At 40.2% G+C, this 23,583-nt stretch overlaps 1 protein-coding gene across 1 annotated transcript in view; it reads right to left on the bottom strand.

Annotated features, from left to right (window-relative positions):
- sema3h (sema domain, immunoglobulin domain (Ig), short basic domain, secreted, (semaphorin) 3H) overlaps positions 1-23,583 on the bottom strand; it is a gene marked incomplete at both ends in the record, with an annotated part of 51,697 nt that overhangs the window by 3,712 nt on the left and 24,402 nt on the right. The window contains 12 exons of the mRNA XM_083895330.1: positions 71-112; positions 221-309; positions 418-547; positions 945-1,034; positions 1,166-1,310; positions 4,354-4,423; positions 17,136-17,250; positions 18,448-18,593; positions 19,208-19,327; positions 19,565-19,658; positions 21,218-21,337; positions 23,074-23,136. Of these exons, the coding sequence (XP_083751456.1) occupies positions 71-112; positions 221-309; positions 418-547; positions 945-1,034; positions 1,166-1,310; positions 4,354-4,423; positions 17,136-17,250; positions 18,448-18,593; positions 19,208-19,327; positions 19,565-19,658; positions 21,218-21,337; positions 23,074-23,136 (1,224 nt within the window). The remainder of the gene's footprint in view (positions 1-70; positions 113-220; positions 310-417; positions 548-944; positions 1,035-1,165; positions 1,311-4,353; positions 4,424-17,135; positions 17,251-18,447; positions 18,594-19,207; positions 19,328-19,564; positions 19,659-21,217; positions 21,338-23,073; positions 23,137-23,583) is intronic.

Here is a 23,583-nt window from a genome sequence, read left to right as displayed (position 1 = left end):
GTGAATGCATGCGTGTTTGTGAGATTTGGAAGTCTAAAAGTGAGTTTTTTCCGTGTCTTTCATCAGTTACCTTTTTCTTTGAGAGTGTCATGGCTGTCACAGGTGATTTGTGCTGTGAGCAAGAGAGACAAAAAGTCAAGTTTACATCAACTTTAAACAGACAAAGAAACTGCAGACATTCAAACAGACAGACAGACAGACGGATAGTTGTTTGTTGTACCTGAAAAACCTGCAGTTGCTCCAGTGTGACCTCCTGACTCTGACCATGTTCTCTGGGCAGATGGATGGCTTTCAACACTAGACCAGAGTCTGCAGCAACAAAGACACATTTAAAAAGGTTTTTATTGACAACAACATACACCTCAGGGTTACTGCACCTTAGAAAACTTAAAAAATGGTCCACCACACACACTCTACCTGTGCCGATGAACAGAACATCGTAGGTGCTGTCGATGGCCTCCACTCTGTCCACCAACAGCTTGCTGAACTTGTAATGGACTCCAACTCTGACAAGGAGGGGGCGCTCTCCCAGTGGTAGCACATTTTCCTGAAGCAGTAACAAGTTTTAGTGATCTCAGCATTTTACAAAACAATGCAACATGTCATGTGTGGAATAAGTGTTTGTTAAAGTGAGTTTAATGTGATAAAAAAAACACTCCTCTGAGTTTGTCACCCCACAGAAAAATGTGTTACGAACCACCTTATCAAATTAGAATGATGAAAAAAAACGTGCTATGTGTTTCACTTTTTTTCATCTTCATCAGAAGATTGAAGAGAGACAGGGTCACATGTTTCCAGCCACTACTTTCGATCATTGTATAATGCGTGAAGAGGAGAGACTCTACTCTTGCTTTACGCAGACTCAAAATGCACAAAAATATACCGCGAAATATGCCTCAATTTAACCGAGACTGTCATTAGATAAAGTGAAATATCAGCTGAACCTGCAGTAGCGGGTGCGTTCTGCTGAAGAAGATGACGTCGTCTGGATACTCTCTCGTCGAACTGTAGCTTCCATATGTGCTGCTCGGACACTGAGAGACAGGTAAAGAAACAAAGAAAGAAGGAGGGAGAGAAAGACATTTGTTAAATGTTATATCTTCTTTGTGTGTGTTTTATTTTCTTTGTGTGTGGGAGTGTGTTCTTTATTTACTTATGAACTTACAGTTCCTGGTCGTGGGTAAGGCACCTTGCCTGTAAATTCTGCCCACTTATACTGAGGCCCCTCCTTGTGCAGGAAATTTCCCTTGAAAGCACGAACGACATCCTCCATTCGATAAACGCACACCGCCGAACCATTCAGAATATCACTAAGGTTACACAAGAAGGAAGAAAAGAAAGCTTATTAGTCATAGCTGAACACAATAGATGCCTTTTTATTTATGGAAAATAGACGAGCAGAGGAAACCTTTGATGATTTCACGTTAAGGAGGAACAGGAACTGTATGAAGAACTGCTGTGAGTCACTGTGGCTTTTAAAATTGAACACACCATTTCAATGAATCTGCTCCAGCTCCAACCCAAAGTTTGGATGAATGAACTGCTTTTAGCACATTAGTCCACACCACAATACATCCTATCCACTGTATGGTTTATGGCTTACAGTTCTGACAAAGTGCGTCAGAGTGAAAGATTCCAGCACCAGTTTATGGGAGAACGGCTAAAAACAGAGCAGATAGAATGGCTGTGTTGTGATGAGTCACCGGGGTTTCACTCAGTTTAGTCTTCACTTCTTCACATAAAGGCCAGTGGTTTCAGTGAAGAGGTTAGACGTTGTGTTAACGACATATATTAAACATCCAAATGAGACAGTGTCTAGGTTCAACAGCAAATCATCTGCAAAGCCAGCATAGCTGACAAATACATCTGAATACAATTTAAACTATAACAAATCCAGTATTAGCACAACGTGTATTTTTACCTGCCAAACAAACAAACTGTTCCAAATAGTTTCGGGGGTTGGGGTAGAAACCCTACCCCATAATCCTACTTTGGTTCATTATTGTAACTTCAACTGCACATTTTGTAAATATCTGGTAGTTTGCCAAAGTACTTGAGTGAGATCTCAGACTAGGGAAAGAGTGCAAACCTCCGTCAAGACTGTCAAGTTCCTCAGATCACCCCCTTCTTCCTCTGCCCATAATCTACATCCCTGGGAAATATCATTACCATCAGTCAGTCACACTCTGAGTTATTCTGCTGACAGACGAACTGGGCCAAAAACATCACCTCTTTAGTGGTTGTAAAAAAAAAATTGCTTCAGCTCCACCTGTGACCATAGATAATGACTGGATAAATGGATGGATGACTACTAAATAGAGAAATTGAACAAATGTGGTGAATAATGACAATATAAAAATTAATAAAAACACATCTGTGTTGCTTCAGAGCAGCAACACACCGCAATGAAATAAACCTAATCAGCCGTGTCTTATAAAAAATAATATCGGAAAAAATATACAATGAAAAACAGAAAAGAAGACAAAAAAAAAACCTTTGTGTGGGAGATTATGACTCTGCCACAGAGAGAAGTTTCTATTCTAAACGGAATGACCCTTCTACACTCTGCAGTGCTGTGGTTGGGACCCCACCCTGAATGATCCTCTGGATTACCGTCCGTTCCCCAACTGAGATTCCACACTCTGTCCAAACCCAGAAAACAACTCCCTGCTTTCCTCGTGCCAGATGTTGTCATACTTTGAGCTGTTGCTACTGTAGAACTCTGGCGTCCACCTCTGAAACTGGGTTATTCTCAGAGCATGTGGTGCTGTCAGCAAGTGTGGAGGAAATGACAGACTATACACAGACTTATTCCCTCACTCTGGATTTTAGTCACTTCATTTATCCCTCCACTTTGAGCTACAATGCCTGCTTTAATTCATTGTTTTTGTGCTGTTCACCTGTCATCTGTCTTCGACAGTGCCAGTCTTAATGAAAGCCTTTCAGCCTCTCTCTTTATCTCATCATCTTTAAATGTCTGCATGCCTTATGTCAGATTGAACAAAACATATTTATCTCTTCCTCTCCCTGGGATCAAGACATTTTTAAATTTACTTACATGCAGGCAAATGAGCATGTTGCAGATACTAACAGAAAGCACATTGTTCCCTCTAATCAAGCCCATGTCAGCATTGCTTCATATTTTCATGTTTCGTCACTGCAGTTTACACAGCCTGTAGTTCCTCTGAAAATTCTCAGTCATTTCATCTCATATTTTGACCCCGGTACACATTTTGCTTCTTGACTTTCTTCTCCTAAATATTCTCATGGTCGAAAAGTTGCTTGAGGTCAGAAAGGGATTTTATGGGTTGTGTCCTTTAATGAGAGGGAGGTTTGCAGTTTCTGTTTGTGTGTGAGGAAAGTAAAATTTGAGTCAAGCTCTAATCTTGGAAGTCTTTCTCACTCACACGCATGCACGCACACTCACACGCACACACACACACACACACACACACACACACAGACACACAAACACACACACACACACAGGATGACATGGGGCGTTCACATCATGTCACAGATGGTTTTCTTGACAGCGTTTCAACCCCAAACATGATGAAATAAACTACCGGAAAATGCAATGAATGTTTCTTCAGTATTTAAGGGTAAACCCGAAATGAAATGTTTTTCTATCTTCTCCACATCATAATTTTCACAAGATTTCCAAGGATTAGAGTAAACTGAAAGAAGCACTAAAGGAACGCAAAACCTTCATCAAGTCTGCTCAGTTTCTCACACTCTCAAATCTACACTGTTTTGAGGATGAGAAGGTTCACATTCTGACCAGGGAAGACAGACAGTTTGAAAGAGGAGTGAAGGAAGCATCTTTGTTAACCTGGAGAAACCATCACTCAACAAAGGCGGTGGACTAAGATGCCCTTCACCCTCACCTTGACTGAAGTGAAATCAACAACCTGAACCTAGGTTAACTTTTCAAAAGACGATTCAGCCTCAAAATACCTGGGGTTTTTTTGGGATGAGAGGCAAAACATCTTAACTCAAGCAGGTCCAGTCGCCTACAGCCAACGACAGAAACATATCCATGCTCCCCTTCCTATCATTGAATTCCTCTAAATGTGTCACTGAATTACTCACAATACCTCCCATTGCCTCTCAGAGCACTGACAGTGCTCAACTGCCTTAGGCTCAGGGGTTTTCAGTGTTTCCACTGAACAGCTGAGTGCAAATATAATAGTGTTACAACAGTAATCCAAGCAGTCTGTGAAGCGACAACATTCATCCACCCATTGGAAATCCAACACATTCCCAGTTCCTCCCAGCCACCACCTAACAGACATCCTCAAAATACAATTTTTCAACTAACTATGTTTTGTGTATTACAGACACACATACCTGGAGGTGGTAAACAGACCATATATCAGAGGGTTCTTCTTGTCTTTCCCCTGGAGGATAAAGATGTCCTCTGGATGGAGAGAATAAGGCAGGGATGGAGATGGAGAGAGGAAGATAAAACATTAAGTTACACGACAAAGTACAAAACAATAAGTTGAACATTAGTGAAGATGTGTTACATTTGTGGATGATGTGACAACACAGATTATCTCTTAAGGACCTGAGTAGTCCTCATGAAGACCAAAACCTGGTCCTTATGAGGCATAAATCACTTCAACTGTCTAGGTTGTGTGTTTGGGGGTGCTGTTTGGTATTCATTATGTGGATGCTCTGTCTCTCTCTCTCTCTCTGTGTGTGTGTGTGTGTGTGTGTGTGTGTGTGTGTGTGTGTGTGTGTGTGTGTGTGTGTGTGTGCGTGTGTGTGTGTGTGTGTGTGTGTGTGTGTGTGTATATCTATCAGCCTGACTGTGTGACTAATAGCATCGGGCGTGCTGGCAGCATGGCTGACTGGCTGCTTGTAATGAATCTGTAGCCATTAATAACCGGCCACAGTGGGAGAGCGGAGCGCTGATTCTGCCACAGGAGAAAGACACCTGCTGTCACACACACTAACATCACACCACAGCCTTCACTCTTTATTTAAAACACAAGGGAGCACATGTGAGGAGGGGTTTTTTTCCGCCCACTTTCGTGTTGCTGCAAACACAGTCGCTCACACAGCTTAATCAGGTGGAGTGTGGATTCCTACTCTGTCTCCCTCCATAACATAATAAATCACAAAGCACTAGCTAAACTTGATGATGTGCATTTAAAACTAACTGTGTCAGGAAACTGCAGATACATAATACATGATTGTCTGATCTTCAAAGATTTTAAAGAGATGATGCATCTTCAGATTTTAGCTCGAGTAAATTATATTCATTAAAACATTATGTGCTAACTTGGAAAAAAGGCAATAGCCCTGATTGCAGCTCAGAAGCACTCAATAACAGCTCTGGTAAAATTAAAATGTCATAAAAATACATCACACGAGGGGTTCAAGGAGCTTGATGTAAGACGTGTTGTATTAATATCATATGTCATCAAATACGAAGGAAATACGTTTTGTATAAAGTACTTGAAAGCGATACTTAGTAAAAGTATCTTACCAGAAAATTACTTTGGTATAAGTCGCCTTTTAGAATAATCCTAAAAAGCGACTTATACCAATAATTCTGAATTACTTGAGTAAAAGTCTTAAATACCAGACATTTACTTTACTTAAGTATCAAAAGCAATTTTCCTGATTAAATGGATGTTAAATGTACTGCAGCTGAGCGGCTAACAGCTGCTGCCGCTAAAAAGCAACTGGCGACAACAAACGGGCATTACATCACCAACTCAATGCTTTTATTTTGTAGTAATGAGTAACAAAGATGGTTAAAGGAAATGAGGGAAGGAGAAAAAGTACACATTTTTATTTAGGAAATGTAGTGGAGTAAAAGTTGGCGAAATACGAATAATGAAGTAAAGTACAGGTATGAGAAAATTGTACTTCAGTACAGTAACCAAGTATCTGTACTTTGTAACGTGTTGGTGCGCACCAAATGCTGTGGTTCGGTTCGCTTGCGTAGGTGTGAATGTAATCTTGGACCTTCAGTGCGCACCAAATCAACTGGTCTGCTTTATCCACTCTACTTTGGTACGGTTCCTCTGGTGTGAAAGCAACCAAACCAAATGGGACGAAGCAGTCTAGTTTAATGCATTATGGGTATGAGATACGGGATAACTCCAGATTTCCAGATTTTCGGAACCTCAGCAGCGTGGTTTTGCACCGTTCTCTGCCACTTCAATCCCCACCGGGCACGTTACGGCTGCGAGCCAGCCGTATTCACACAAGAAGCCACGGCGGGGGCCAGTGGAAATGCTCACATTGATTAGAGTGGCATCGATCAGCTCTGATGACCACGGTGCTTGCTTTCCCGGTGGAAATCGGGGGTTAGTCCGGTTCTGGTGCCGATGGTCTTCGCGGTCTATTTTGGTTAGTTTTTAACTATGCATATGTGAAAGCAAACCGTACCCACGTCTGTTTGCTACATTGTAACATTTTTCTGGCTGGTGCAGACCAAAGTAATCGAACTATAGGTGTGAAAGCGCCCGAAAAACTAAAGGGAAACTTTGAATCTATTGGAAGGAGGGGAAACGACACTTACTTTTAACACATTATTTTTTTTCATTTAGATTGCAGTACCTTTTTTAAACATGAGTTGCATAGCCCCTTGAATTAAAGGTACCCCTGCAGTGTTTTCACCATTACTGACACAATGGAGTAATGCTAAGGTGAGCAGCGCATGCCCTGACTGAGCATCGGTTAAAGTCCATCAATGTTAAAAAGTGTATAACCTTGACAGACTCGGATAAAGAACACCAAAAGTCAAAAGAAATTGTGTGCAACAAAAAACAGCTGCTCTTCCAAATGATCCATGCAATAATGGTTTCTCTCCTCAGGCTAATTAATGTAGTTTTTAAAATCCCAAATTACACTGGAAACACGAACAGATGAAAATATTAATGAACAGACTGAGAGGAAAACTGACAAACAAACAAACCAAAAGCAGATGGCAAATTATTTAGCAAATCCAGCTTTTTGTTTATTAGACTACTCCATATGTGGTGGTGGTGCAGTATTTCTGACTTTAAAAGGCAAAAAGTTTCTTTACCTAAACACCCACTCTAACACAGTTCAGCCCACAGATCGTATCATCTTCACATCGTGTATTATTACATATATTGTATAAAATGTGTAAAATGTATTATACATTGTGCACGGTGTGGGTGTGATGTGTTTAACACTGACACAAAGTTCAAATGATTTCCAGCTCCTGTTCATTACATTCACTGTGTGTCACAGCTCAGCCTCTATTTCACAGTTAATTAGAATCACAACAAATCAAATTTTCTGTTTTCCACTTTTATCTAAAGTAAGGCGTCTTTTTAGCGTTAATCACAAAAGTAGAGAGCAGCGATCATTGTTTCTGGCATGCTGTGATATTCTATAAATATGTGACTTGACTTGGCTGCAAGGAAAGAACTTTTAACGAGAAGAAAAAAAAACCCAGGTTGATGTGGAGATACAGTGAGTTTGGCAACCTTTGCAGCAATAAAGAAAAAAGGAAAAAGTTTTGCTTTTCTTCTCTTCACTACTCTCATCTTTTCTCCTCTCCCACACAGAGCCAGAGATGTTGCTGTGGTGACGGAGACGACGGAGCGTATCACTAGTCCCACATTCCTGTCGTTCCTGCTGTTTCAGGTGGCCTCTACGGAACGACAGCCCTGCTGGAAGTCTAATCTCACTTCATCTCACACACGCAGCACACAAAGACGCATATATTCCAAGAGGTGAATACAAAAAAAGGCATAATGTGAGTTTTTGAAGCTCTGTTGATCTGCTCTGCGCAGACAGAAACAAAATGCAGTCACTCTCCTTGTACACGTTTAGTGTGTACATACTTGTGCAGTAGATTCTAATAATCTATAATCTTGTTAACATGACAGCAAATATTGCTTTCGCATCCATATTGAAAGCTCGGAAACTCTCAAAACACAAATCTTCAGTCTGTCACGATTCTGTTTTCACTCTTTAGTCCAAGGATTTCTGTCATTCACAAGAAAGAGACGGGCGAAGAACCTGAAAAAATTATTCTTCTGACCACAGCTGTCGTCAGCATGTTCACACATATACAGTATATATATATATACATATATATATCATCATAAAAGCCTTCAGCATTTTTCATCTGCGTCACTTTTTCCTTACAACGCAAAATAATGATCTTCTTTCATTTAATTCCATGATCACCAGTTCAACTGGAAGTCATCTTTTTTAAACTCCTCTCTGCTTTTCTTATCACTTCGAGCAAACGCTCTAATCCACCGTCTTAAGCAACTTTCATTAATCACAACTTTTATCATATCTTCATGTTCTTTTGTCATGTTCCTTGTATATTTGTTCTAACATTTTTTTTTGTTGTAATGTCCTTCTGATTTATGACTGTGGATGATGTATATGCTGTGTGGTGCAAGGCAATTATCCAAAGTTTATGTTATAGAAGGATTGAGACGGAGTCAAAAGGAGGGCACTGGAGGACTTACATCTTCACCTGTGCAGAGCTGAGATAATGTCTGCAGAGGTTTGTGTACATTTCAGTACAGATAAAGAAGTGACTTCATTTAAATCCAGTGAGAACTCATGATTTACTGGGTGATTGGATTGTGGTGAGATGGAATAAAGGACAAATAATTACCTATGCCTGAGTCAGACCATTCATTTGTGCACCGTATCGACTTCATTATCTTTGTTTGTGCTGTGAAATGGTAAATTATCTTTTTATGCAGCTGAGCAATGACAATAAAGACTTGTTGAATCTTGAATACTACAGCAGTACTCAGTGTTCAATGTGTGCCTGTTATTCTTTTACCGATACGTCTTGTATTTCGTCAAGGTAGGCACTGCTACACATTGATTTCCCTTAGTAAAGTCACCTGTCAAGTTTGAAGCACATCAAGCCACAAAACATAAACATAAACATTCAACAAAATGACAAAGTAAACAATGTTGAGCAGGTATAATATTGGAAATCGTTGCGTGTTAGATTGCTGGAGGAAAAGTTGAGAGATCACCAAAGTCAGAGATATTGCAAGATAATTTAGTCAGGACTAAAATTAAATAACTTTTTTTTATTTAACCATTGACTGAATAGCACTGCCTGGGGTAAAATGAAACTTAAGGAACAGGAAATGACATCAGCCACAGAGGCTACTCGGAGCTAACAGCAGTTAGCATTTGAAAAAAGTGATCATTTGCAGGCTCTAGCAGGCACATTGCCATCATATATAACATGTACCCACTGGACAGATAAATCCTCTGAGGCTGGAAGTTTGTGTAGAACTCTGTGCTGCACTGTGGAGCCAAGAATAGAACTTTTCGCTGACTTCACGGACTTCCGGTTTTCGGATATCGCCAGCACTCTCGCATGTTTTACGGACAAAGCGGAGCTCCACGAGACAACAATTCCGGGAATTTAGCGCATTGTGACGTCCCAATGAGCGCGGAAGTCAACATCTCGTGTTTTATCTCCTTAGACTGAGGAGGACCACAAAAACATGAGTGAGTTCACTTTGCCGACTGATAGGACCTGCAGAGTCCCAAATATAAGGATTTAAATTATTCAAAAGTTGATTTTGCATTATATGGGACCTTTAATTCAGTAGCAATCTGTCATTGATGTCAACGTACACCACTTGCTGACAAAGAAAAGATAAATGTCGTCTTACTCTGTATAACACTGCATGGACGTGCTGTGCTTTAAATGCAAGTAGAAGTAAATACGTTCATCTATATATAAATATATAAATATATATAGAGAGAGTTTTTAAAAGTGTTTTAAAGTGATTCAAACTTTTGTAATGCCAGCAGGGTGAAAACTCCCACCACATGCTTCAAAGTTACCCAGGTTGTCTTTCTTCCCAGCTCCTCACTGTGGATTCAACTTCACATGAAAACAAAGTTATTCTGTGGAAGACGCAGCCAGAACAACATTTTTCTTTCCATTGTCTTTGAAGAAGACATTTCACTTATTTACAGCTTAGGTTGGTAAAAATTCTCCCTTATCGCCATGACAAGCGTAAATCCTGACAGAATTTAGTGCCGTTCCAACTTACTTCTACATCGCTGCCTGATTTATTGAACCGTAATGTCTCTCAGTATATCATTAATCTTTAGCAGGGGAGGGGAAACAAAACACACACATTAGCCACAAACACTGAATGCAGGAAATATATGGCCAGCCTCCCTCTGTCTTATCTGAACAGGTGAGACAAGATGAACATTTTCATCGTTATGTTTTTTCAAGTTGCCGCAGGAAGGACTGTTAGTTTAAAGTGTTGAAAAACAATATGGCAGTTAAATCATGTTGCAGTTACAGGCAAAGCAATGTTTTATTTTTTATTCTTTCTTTTTGTTTTCATCTGTCTGAATCAATTTCTCTTTTTCTCTCTTATCTTTTCATCAGGTCCTCATTCCACATCAGGTTCTACCCAAATTCACCTGAAGTTCCCAGTGCCCCACTAGGCGTCTCTCATCGTCTTTGTTTTTCTCTCTTTTGCTGACCCACTGATTCCCCTTCCCTCCCTCCTGTGATCCCACCTTCCCTGAATCTCTCCCTCCATCTGTCTGTCTGGCCTATTTTCTCTGGAGGATTCTTCTTGTGTCTTCTTCTCTAAACAAAAGGGGCTGTTTCCCCCGAAGGGAGATAGTTTTGTCAAGCCTGCAGACCCGGAGTCTCAGCCCCTATCCTTCTCCTCCTTGTCCTTCTTCTCCTTGTAATCCTCCTTTTCCTAATTGTCTGGCCATAGTCCTGGGGCAGACTACTCTATCCTCCTCCTCACACTTTTCCTCCCTCCCTGTCTAGCTTCCCTGAATGCCATTAGCCAACTCCCTCCTCCTCCTCACCTTTCCGTCTTAATATCCTTGTGGCCATCCACATTAATTTGCCAATAATAGCCCTGCCTGCAGCTTGTCTCGTCCTTTAACCCCCTTAGCTATTGGCCTTATTCCCTTTGCCGTGACACTATTTTATCTGTGACACGTTTTCCCTTCGGGCCATGGCTGTTACCTCCATCTTCATATGTATCTTATATAGTTTTAACATTTGTGTCCGCATTAGGACAACCATTTAGAAGATGCCTGCTCCCTTAGGATAGATCCCTGACACACTTTAGAAAAGGAAGACTTCTCTGTTTGTCACAACCTGTAGGCTCACCATTAGATGTCACTATGTCTTACAGACTGGACTTTTATAATGGTCATTAGAGAATGTGATCACCCTTTGTTGTTTTGACACTGGGAATCTATAGTTACTATAGTTAAATAAGTGTGTTTAATGTGTAAAATGACTATGCCCAGCATGACTCCTAATCTCTTGTTATTTTCTCCTGTCTCCTCCTACTCCACCCTTCCCCATTAACCCCATTCCTTCCCTCAGTGTCCCATCACCCCTCACACCCTTTTAGCTTCACTTCACCTCACTTATCCCTCCTTGCTCCTTGAGAGGAAGAGCTTTTTCCTCTGTCCTGAAGCGTTTCCTCACTCCCCTCCTTCATTTGGCTCCATCTATTGTGACAGCTGAACAACTTGTTAGTACTTGTTAGTCTTTTTTAAATTATTATTACATATATTGTAAGAGTGTGCAGATGATCTGTCAGGACTTTGTTACTTTTACAACTTTTTTTCCTTTGTGGATTCTCTTTGGGATCCCTGCACTAATTAACTATCTTATTCTCCTTGCTATATCTTTGCCTGTGTCACTTTCAGATTGTGTAGCTCAGGGGGAATATAAAAGTAGTGGTAGGAGGGAGCTGTACTTGATATTTGCATATAACAGCAGGATAATTCTGATAATGCTTACACTGTAGAAGTTTTAAAAGCCTTTAATCTTATCAGCCACATCTGATATATTCTTTTCTCCATCATTTCCTTACTACATCATCACCACCTTGCATTTCGAAACTGAATTAGTTTTCTGCCCAAAATACCACCTCAGTCCTCCTCTTAATCAGCTATTCCTTCCCTGTCCTCCTCCACCGTCTGTCTCACAGTGTGGGAACAATAACAATAACATCTTTTCATCGCCTTCTACTCATCAAACCACTGCATGTATTTTCCTGGACTTGATTCCCTGGTCAATGCATTGTGCTTTAACCTACGCTCTTGTCTTACTTGTCCTTCTTTGTTTTTCTCCTCCGTCCTATGGGAAGTAGCCCCTCTCATTCCTTCCTCGTCCCTTTTATCATTCTCCTCTCTTTCTCCCTTTGATTAACTTGGCTTCCTTTCAAGTTGTTTTTTTCACACAAGCTATGATTGATTAAAAAGGCTGAATGGAGGCATCAAAAGATGATACATTTTCTTTACAAAACATGTTTTCATACCCACTTGAAACACAATGTATTTCTGATAATGAGTTAATGCAAGAGTAGAAAAGTGCATTAATTGGACGGGGTGAGGCATCATACATATATTTACTTTATCCCCTCAAACCATGCAAAGATGATACAGTTGACAGAAACAGGGGTTAAAACTGATTAAAAATGGCTTTGGGTAGAAAAAATTGTCCATAAAGCAGGTGTTAAACCCTTTGTGTCAAGAAATCTATAATTAAAGATTCAAAGCGGTTGTCCTTCGTACAGACATGTACAAGTACACAAAAGCCACAACAATGACAGCAGGTGAAATTAACTTTTACTTTTACTTGTAAACGCAAAAACATAAATAATTGGATGGGATATTATTTCATTTTTCAACATGATTCCCCCCCCTACACAGAACCCAGTGGCCCAATGGATAAGACACTGGCCTCCTAAGCCAGGGATTGTGTTCAAGTTCCATCTGGGTCAACTCAAACATCTACTAAAGCACACTATTCCATTACCAGTGACTCTCTAGTATTGGCACATGTTCTTAGTAAACTGCTCATTGGTACAGATGTTTATATGCAAGTCAAATTTTTTAAAAAGTGTACGAACGTGTCCATTGTCAGTGTTTGTGTGTCACAGATAGAGGGAGGGAGGGAGAGAGAGAGAGAGAGAAAAACAATACAAGGAGCTCAGGAATGTGGAAAAGTGAGTTCTCAAACCACCTCCAAATGATTTGGCCATTATCAACCTTAACAATTGGTACGTTGACTCTTCAGGACAGTATCTCCATAAGCTGTGGTTGTAGTGTATTCACTGCATATGCAACGTGCAAGACTGATACAGTTGTTTTCTCAAACAAAAAAGAATGCCCAATATTCAATTTGTCTTAAAAGGTGTGGTCAAGTGAATTGCTGTCTTAAGGCAGTGAAAAAGGTTTCTTTCTACAAAGAAAAACCTGGTCTCATCAGGGTGTTACTTTTGTTATTCTTAAATCTCTCCATCTATTCTGTAACAGCACAATATGAATCCTTTATCCCCTCAACTTCCTTTGCCGTCTTATGCTCTGTTGATCGAAGTATTTGTGGTTGACACCATATGAGTGAATACACTTTTTTCCCCCCCCACCGTCCCTTCTTTTCCAACACTAGTACACAATGTGACAACAAGTACTGTATATGGGTATTGTCTTATGTCTGGAACACTGAGCCTCACGCACACAGAAAAAAAATATGATAAAAAAAAGCCCCCAAAAATTGGCTCCAGAGTCTTAATACAGAGTCCAGCCACAGAGCGCTGTTGTTTCCCACTCTAAAACCTCAAAGCATGCCCACCCACAACAACAACTATGACCACAATGCACAGCAGCAGTAAACAGCAGAGAACCCTTCCTCCAAGTGTTGAACTTCTCTCCAGATGAAGATGAATCACTTCCACTCGCCTCTTAATTGTGGTCGACGAAGCTTGGTGTACAACTTTACACAAGCGACATCGATAACTAGAGCCAGACACATTAACAGCTCGCTGTATGAACACGACCCAAAAGTTCCTGAACAATAACTTCAAAGCGAGTCTCTCCCATGAGTCACTCCATGAAGCAATCATGCACCCGATGCTCTGATCAAAACAAGTGTTGTTGAAATCAAAAAGCCACGCAAGTTCTCCATATTTAACAACCCAACACAGCGTTTGTTAAGCACAGAAAGAGGAAGAGGTCACCACACACAAGGCTGTACCCTGAGATCATAACATGTAAACTTGACACAGGAACACCTGAATTGACCTGATGACCTGATTACACACACCCACTGTGTAAACAGAGAGATGTGCACACCTCACCTTTAGTAAAGAAATATTAAGCGATTGCTGCTTGATATGGCGATAAATGTTAACAAAAATGTCAAAATTGATAATTGAATTTAAATGAGTACTGGAACACAAATTGTTTCTTAAAAAACATTTCTTTAAGGGCAGAATCTGCTTGTTGCATGAGCATTACACTTGTATGATCTTGCAACGGAGGACAACTGTACTGTAATGATCTTTCTCATCATTTTATCTCCCACGCCTACTGGGATTACCTATGTTTGGTTTGAAAATATTGCAATGCATGAATTAAGAGTTCTTGTGTAAAGGGTTTACTTAAAACTGGTTGTCAAGTTGTGACATCTATGGTTGTCTGTGCAGTTTAAATTGGATATGTCCCACATTTGTTTCACCTGTTAAAACAGCAACATAGTCAAAGCTAAACCTACACCTGAACCTAAATACCTTTGTGCAGTTTTGTGAATTTACAGAATACACACAAAGACACACAACCACACACAGTTTTGAGCAGATATTCTTCTTAGGACACTGCATTGACCTCTATTCATTTGGACAGCCTAAAAAAACTGTTATCACTGAACTTAACATAACCTGTTAATGCCTGACTAAACTTAAACATATCCTCAGAAACGAGGTTCTGCTTCTTCAGGACCAGGTTTTGGTCTCCATAAGGACTCTCTCACACACACAGACACACACAGCCTGGTGGGATCCACTGCTTTGCAGTTTCAAGGGACCCGCACAGTGTAAAGGGTTTACTGGATGTGTAGTGTTTCTGTGTGACAGAGCATGGCATAAACACAACACTGACAGCATTCTTAACCTGATGGATTAATCTCCTGTATATGGGTTTGTGTGAATGAGTGTGTGTTCTGCTAAAGAGAGTTCACAAACAAATTTGTATGCACCCTTATCAGATTTGTAAAATGTGGCCACGGGCATGCTGGCCAGAAATGTTTACGCTCCCGACAAGTCAGAACTGTCCCGTGTACTCAGACAGGCTGAAGCTTGAGAATGTGCGTTAACAGCTCTGTGTGTGTTCAGCTAAGAGGAGTCATGCTGTTTATTCTGAAAGACTAAAGTTTACAAAAACAAGTCCCGTCTCCACAAAGCTCTTTCTGTTTTTCAATGGTTGCACAACAGCATGAACCCCAAATGTGGTTTGGAGCAAGTCACCCATTACCCTCAGTGACCAGTAATGGACAAAGTCCAGTGTTTTTCATGACCAAATGTGTTGAGGACACCAAAGACACTAGTGAGGTGTTTCTCCTGTCAAGTTCATCTAACATAGGACACCCATATCAACCGTCAGTGGTGTATTCTGAACTGATAAGGACTGTAAAACCCCCAATTTAGAACTGTAGAACTTGTTAAGTCACGAGTCCAAGCCCAAGTATTTGTATAGTAATCCAGGCGAAAAGATTACACCGGTCCACAATTTGGATGATACTCGTTAAGTTCCTCTATCAGTGCGTCTTCAGCAGCTGAATGGTCTTTCGTTTAAGGTTTTGTTTGTTTTGATTAGTTTAGTTTATGAATATGGTTTATGAATTTGTTGGTGCCATCTCAAAGAAGAAATGTTTTTCTTCTGAATCATCTGAAACCACGACATGAAGCAACACATTTGGAAAACCATGAGTGACTCCATCCTGATGAAAATGTCACATCTCATAACTCCAGTCTGCAAAACCTTAAAGCTTTGAGCCAGAATATTTTTGCGAGAATATCACCCTCAGCCTATGTGAAGGTCAGCCTTAGCCACCTCATCCCAATTTTTGGATCAATTCACAACAGTTCGAGTGATGAGACTTAATCGATGAAGAACAGCTGAACAAAAACCTTTATTCTCTCTATCACAGGTAATGGTATGCAGTGCTGGTCTGCTCAGACGTTGCTCCCACAAGAGCTCAGTCAGAACAACAACAAAGCGAGGTTTTCACAGAATGTGCATGACCTCCTCCTATTGTCATTCTAACAGTTTTAATCAATATTAATCAAGAATAGACTAGAAGTCTGCAACAAAACAAGTTTAAATGAACTGTGTCAGCATTTAGATAAAGAACAACAATCATCATACGAGTTCATCAGTTAAAGGTCCTGATGAGGCTATATCTACAACCTACAACAGAAATCTTCATACATTCATTCACCTTCATACATATACAATAACATGTTAATTATCAAGGGTGTGAGATCACCTTTGAAAAAAATATCTCAAGGCACTTTTTCAAGTAAAATAATGTTTATAAAGTGTGTGATGATCAAGAGTGTAGAGTAATTCATCTAAAGATATGATTGACAAACAGACATAGCACAGTTAGATAGAGGCTAACAGACCATAATTCACAACACATGCACACGCGCACACACGCGCACACACGCACAAACACACACACACAGTCCTTGATATTGAACAAAACCTCAGCAACAGAATGTTAAGGCTGGGGCCAGTTGCTGTGGTTACCAAGGCTGAGGCATGAAGAGGAACCCAAGGTGACCATCAGAGCTGTTGATCTCCGTGGTAACAGTGGAGCCATACAGACACAGATGCAGACATAGACACTCAGAGACTGAGGCTGTGGCTGAGCACTTCTAAGATTCTTCAGTCTCTGTGTTACCTCAAAATATTCAAACCACAAGTTTCTGCTCCTCATAAACCTCACACACAAGCACACACATACACATTTGAGCAGCTATTCCTCTTAGGACACTGCATTGGCTTCATTTGGACAGCCTAACCAAAGCCTTAACCATAACCATAAGTCAAATCTTAGCAATAAGTTCTGACAATGTCAGGGTTTATGCCAGATAAGGTCCTAAAGATATAACAAATACAAGTACAGGCACACACAGGCTCAGATTCTGAACTCTGCTCTGTTCTTTGTTTATTAAGTGTTTTGTGGTAGAGCTACAGATGTTGATGAGACGAGTGGTTGAGGCCTGTTGGATGTGATTACTTTTGTGGTGAATGAAATGCCTTTGTCATGTGATGCTCGTGTGTGTACTTACGCAGTTGGTTGAAGTGTGTCTCCAGACCATCTGGTCCAGGGACTGAACACACCATACGCGCTTTCTGGAAGGTGCTCCACTTATTCACCAAACTCCTCTGGCCTCCAATGTCATTCTATTGAATAGTGAAAAAAGAACAATATTATAATGTGTAAAGATGGGTCTCTCATCCATGTTCTTTGTATTGTTGTTGACCTCTGCCAAGGATGTATATATTTTCGCCAGAATTTGTTTGTATGTATGTCTGTCTGTCATTTAGCAACATAACTTGAAAAGTCACAGATGGATTTGAATAAAATTTTCAGGAAATGTCCGGGGACCAGGAACAAGTGATTACATTTTGGGCGTGATCCGTAGACGCTTTGACTAATTACAACACTCTCTAACTGACCCAGGTGCACCGGCAGGGTGTATTTTGTACAGGGTCTCTGCAGGTTTCAACAAGTCAAATTTAAGACTTTTTAAGACTTTTTAAGATCATATTGAATACAATTTAAGACCCATTTCAAATCCATACTGGCAAAAAGTACAAAAGACATTTTGTAGAAAATTGGAGCCACAAATCTTTGAACCTCGGAATTTGGCTTAGCTGTGGGCTTTCATTAAGTTTTCTCCGCTGCTATGCTAAGCTGAAACACAACGCTGCGCACGCACAGCACACTAGCTTGCGGTGCTCGATAAATTCTCACCGGGCAGCACAGGTGGCCTACTTAAGTTCCGTGTTGTAGTTATCTTATCGCCTCCTCAAATATAGAAACATTTTTTTTTTTTTTTTTTTTTTTTTTAAATCAAAGTAACGTTAATAGATTTTTAAGACCTTTCAAAATTGTATTTAAGACCTTTTATGAGATTTTAGGAGAATTGAAGACATTTTGAGGCCTTAAATTCAAATGATTGGATTTTAGACTTTTTAAGACGCCACGGATACCCTGTTTGTAGACACTGAGCTGCCTTGGCGGAGGTCTGCGTTCTCCGAGTGCTTTTCTAGTTCTAAATGTGAACCTTAGGGAGATGGAGCCACATAAAGAGTCATATAGTACAAACATTCACAGGGTATCACAGTGGAGCAGAAAATATACAGTGCCTAAAACTCCGACTTATCTATCCAAGCATGCTGGATACAACAACCAATTTACATTTTTACGAAAAAACACACCTCAGCAGGCATATGTACAAACACACATTGACCAGCATGTGCAAACTCTACCTGTCCAGGCAAACATTTTTGTAAACACATGCAAACAATTTCTGATATAGATATAACACAAACACATGAACCACGTCTCTCTCTAACAAACTCTCTGCCTCATACCTTGCACACACGTGCCACCCTGGAGTAGAGCACCTTCCCAGCAGACCCTTCTGCTTCCTGAGCGCGCTCAGTGAAGAACACGTAGACCTTATCATCCTCTGGGTTATCAGTTTCAGACAGCGGCGCTACCCGCACAAACTGGGCATCTAGCAAGAGGGAGAGAGAGATGCGCACAGGCGCGCAAACACACACAGGGGTAAAATATAAATCAACTGTAATGTTGTCCATCTCAGCTGATAGGCACGTAACATGCATGTGTAAGAATGTGGAGATAGAGCAAAGGGATGATTGAGGTACAATTGACTTTTGGTATAGCAGAGAACATCAACATGTATCTTGTTATTATCAGTAGCAGACGTCAAAACATTTGCCTGATAAAACACCAACTGGAGCTGTAGGACATGGTTCAGGAGATGCTGGATTTGAGCATAAGATAATCTGTTTAGGTCAGCATATTCAAGAAAACTGAGGGTTGGTAACAATAAAGAATTTGACTTTCTTTACGTAATCAATCTGAGCTGTTCATTTTTGCTTGACTGCAAGCATTTTAGTTGAAACACGCCATGAGTGACATGTGAAAAGAAACACACTGTAAACTAGACATATCAAGACAAAAAACCATGTGTAAGGCCATGTTTTCTGGGAAGTATTCACAATAATCCCAGGTTTGATAGCACCAGCCATTTCAAAAATCATGAAGAAAATGATGAAGATTTTTTACAACCTTCTTTTGTTTCTGTATATTTTTCCTTTCACTTACTCTGCAGCCAGGTGGAGTCATACTGCTCAGTGCGGATGACATGACGAGTGCCAAGACTACGGAAGAAGGCAGAGTCCCTGCTCATGAAGTCTGAGGTTATTCCAGCATACAGCTCTCCATCTTCACAGAATAACAAACATTTAGTTAAGTCAAAACGCAGAGGAAAAAGTTTTCGACAATTTGAATTTCAGGAAAAAGATAGCTTTCATACTCAGATACTAAACTTTGAAGTGACACACATTCAGATCTCAGATTTTCTCATGAGAAACTGGAATGTACAAACATCCACACCTTACTTACAACCACAACATATTCCAGTGATGTACACTGATATCAGGAAACAGGAGGTCAACTTACCAACAACAGCGGAGGCTGTTTTCTGGAATGGATCATACGGACATTTCCCCTTCCCACATTCTGTCTGGCCGTAGGAGAGAGTCTGGTGCTCTGACTGTCAACGGAAACAAGGACAGAAATCAGCTGAAAAGGGGGTTGTGACTCGAATTTCTTAAATACATACTGTGGATTATTTTGTTTGTCCAACGATTCTGTCAAATGAGCAGAAAAACATTTTCAAACAACTGAACCGACCGACCAACAGCATAATCTCTTTCCCTCTTCCTCTCTCTCACATGGCAGTGGACCGAGGGTAATCAGGCTAAGTGGAGGGATTTTAAAATGTGTGAAGGCCAATCTGACAAACAGACACCACCACCAGTTTCTGTGAACCTCTGCTCCGATCTCACACACGCTTTCATGGAATTAGTGTCAGTTCACACACATACACATTCTTAGTGAGGTCACTCATAGACATAATTTCTTCGCCTCTTACCCTAACCTTGACCATCACAACCAGATGCCTATCTCTAATCCTAAACCTTAACCTCACTCTAACCTAAACCCAATTCCAACCCTAACCCTAAATCCAGGTCTGAACTCAAAAAGCCTTTTGCAAAAGTTGCAAAAAAAAACATCCTCACAAGGTCAAAAAGTCCTCAGAGATAGGCTTGAATCAAAATGTGTCCTCATAGCAGAAGTATTTAACACCATTGACTGACGCCTGACACACAGATAGCCCACATGTGTCTCGATGAGGCCACGTTATCCATTTATCTGTGCGGTACAAGTGTGACACACCATAATTGCATTTTTATTGTGCTTGACATAAAATGTCAAATAAAAAATCTACAGTGTCCAGTTGTCCTGCTGATAGCAGCCTCAAAGACAAAAGGGACACCGTGTATATAACAGACAGATGGCACAGGGTAAACCATGGTAGATATGTGGGAATAGGGGCAGACACCACACATATGATATTTCAGCTGCTGATAGGCCTGGGAATGGGGGCTGGAGCTGGAAGGCAGAACACACACACAGAAGAGTGGGTGGCAGGAACATCAGTGTGCTCTGGAGTCAACTTCACTTTCTCTTCTTAATCATTATATTTACTTCAGTTGTTTCAGTTTGGTTTGTATGTGTTTACATTGTCATACATCTGAGAAAGCTTGGCAATAGCTTGCAAGTGACTTGTTTACAAGCAAGCATTTACACTCACTGAAAACCTTACAGCACTTATGTTATATTTATGTATGCAGTAGGTTATAAAAACCATTATGTATAAAATATATTATTTGCTTTGAGCCACAAACATCACATCTAGAGCGCCTGTATGATTTGTTCAAGCTTTTGAACTACGGTAGCCTTTGAATACCAAAGCGGACGCTGTTCTCCTTCATCATGCACGGTAAGCCTCTGCTACAAAATGCGAAACACATGCTCATGGTTGATTAGTTCAACTCAGGCTGCTGTAGAAACATGGCTTCACAAGACGGCTCCCTCTGTAAAGCAAGACTCCTGCCTACAGTACATATTCTAAGGCTACAAAAAATAATTATAGGTACTAATGTATGCTATATTTCTGCCAATAAACACCAGACCTTTATTTTTTTTGCATTTTATACAAAAAATCAGCATGAAATTATTATAAAAGAGTGTGTTTGGAGAATATACCCGTTGGAAGATGCTGGTCGCTATGAAAGCACAGCGTGGGTTGAAGGCGCCGGTGCCGCACACATACAGGTGAGTCTGGTTAAAAGGCTGCAGAACTCGCAGGAAGTTGGCGCACTCCAACTGGTCAGAGAAAGAAAGACACAGACAAACACAACTTAATGGAGGATGTACGTATGAGTATTATTATGACTTTTTTTAAGGTATGCTAGGTTGGATAGGTTTAATTTAGACTACTGTGCAAAAGGTTGGGGTCACCTATACAATTATTTTGAGTTTTCCATTAAAAGTCACACTTTTATTCATCAAAAGAGTTGCAAAATGAATAGAAAATAAAGTCAAGACATTGACAAGATTAGAAATAATGATTTTTATTCAAAATAATAATTTTGCCCTTCAAACTTTGCTTTCGTCACAGAACCAGCAAAACTGTTTTCAGCTGTGCTAACGTAATTGCACAAGGGTTTTCAAGGGTTTTCTAATCATCCAATAGCCTTCTAACGCGATTAGCAAACACAATGTACCATTGTAACCACTGGAGAGATGGTTGCTGGAAATGGGCCTCTACACCTATGTACATTGTCCATAAAAAAACAGACGTTTTCAGCTAGAATAGTCGTTTACCACTTTAACAATGTAAAGAGTGTATTTCTGATTCATTTAGTGTTATATTCATTGAAAAAAAGTGCTTTTCCTTAAAAAAATAAGGACATTTCTAAGTGACCCCAAACTTTTGAACGGTAGTGTAAATCAGCAGGAAATTTAAAAGGAGCCACACTGTTTCACTGAATTACTGTAAGGTAATCAAAATGACCTGCATGAATATATCAGAGTAGATAACGTTGTGTGAATCTTTGCCCATAGCTGCCAGTGACGACACACACTGAGATCTCCAGCTCCACCGGATTTAAACGATTTAAAAGATATGTATCCTCATATCTTGGATTTGACTGATTCCAACTTATCCATGGGGAGCATCATATGTTTGTCTTTTCTTCCCTGTCAAAGTCTGTCCATTTTTGTCCTGTACAAGTCGTTTGTTGTCTGAATAAAGGTAGCTTACCTGAATCTTGATGTGCTTGCCAGCATCTCCAATGTTTGTTCATTGTTCCAAAATCAATCAGATTCATTCAAATGTTAGTTTTGCTCCAGATTGCAATCTAACGTGAAACCAGAGGTGGAAAATGTACTAAAATATTGTACTCAAGTAAAAGTACCAATACTTTGATGAAATATCACTCAAGTAGAAGTAAAAGTAGTCATCTGAAAATGTACTCAAGTAGAAGTAAAAAGTAGTTAATTTGAAATGTACTTGAAGTAAAAGTTACTTAGTTACTTTGCATGGGGTGTGAGGGTAGTAGAAATATGACAACCGGCGCAACACAGGATATTACGTCACATTTGTCAAGCCCCCTCTATGTTCATGCGCCAGTGCTGGTGCTAATCACATCATCATTTATCTCGTTCTGGTGTATATTTTCCCCCTGTAGGTCTTCATTGTGCTGAATTTTTATTAATTTATTTTTACTCAGTAACGGATAGGATTTATAAGCACAATACTTGAGTCAATACGTACTCCAGTAAAATACAAAATCCTGACTTTAAATTGTACTTAAAAAATACAAAATACACAAAAAAAGTATTCAATACAGTAACTTGAGTAAATGTATTTCGTTACTTTCCACCTCTGCGTGCAACTGTCTTGCTTATTGACAGGAAGTTTCTTTTGGTCTAAAGTTAAACCACCGATCCACATTTCTTCCAATTGGGACTTTAGAACTGCTCATTCATAATTCATAGACAAAGTTGCTATTGCTCTACCTGTATGCGTGTGTATTTGAAATTGTGTGTATAATCACCTCTGGATCCTTCCCAGCCATGAGACATTCTTGGACACGGTCCGGACTGGCTGGCCAGTACAGCTGCAGAGAGTGAGAGAGATAAAGAAAACAAAGAGGGAGAGAAAGAAAACGAGAGATTTTAAAACTTTTTTTTATTATTGCTTGCGCTACATTTCCGATAAACAGCTTTTAGCATTGACAGGTGCTTTACGAGGAAGCAAGGCACAGAGAGACAGCAGAGCATGACTCATCTGGAAGAAAGAGGGCAGGAGGTGAAGAGGGAGATTTTAATGCCTCTTATGTAATAGCTAAAGAGTGATGCAGCCTCAGTGAGAAGAAATCAAAAACAACATTACGTCCTGACTATGAGCCAAGCTGCTCAATAAGCAGTGATACAGGCCATGAAACTATCTCACCCACTGTTTGAGTTGTGGCCACAATCCCCTGTTCACATCAATGCAACCACTGTTGTTACTTTATAGAGTGACTTAGATCATTTCTTTGTTGACACACAGTTACATTTACTGT

Source organism: Microchirus variegatus (genome assembly GCF_963457635.1).
Source record: "Microchirus variegatus genome assembly, chromosome: 9".
NCBI lineage: Eukaryota > Metazoa > Chordata > Actinopteri > Pleuronectiformes > Soleidae > Microchirus > Microchirus variegatus.
This window is presented reverse-complemented; position numbering and strand designations above follow the sequence as displayed.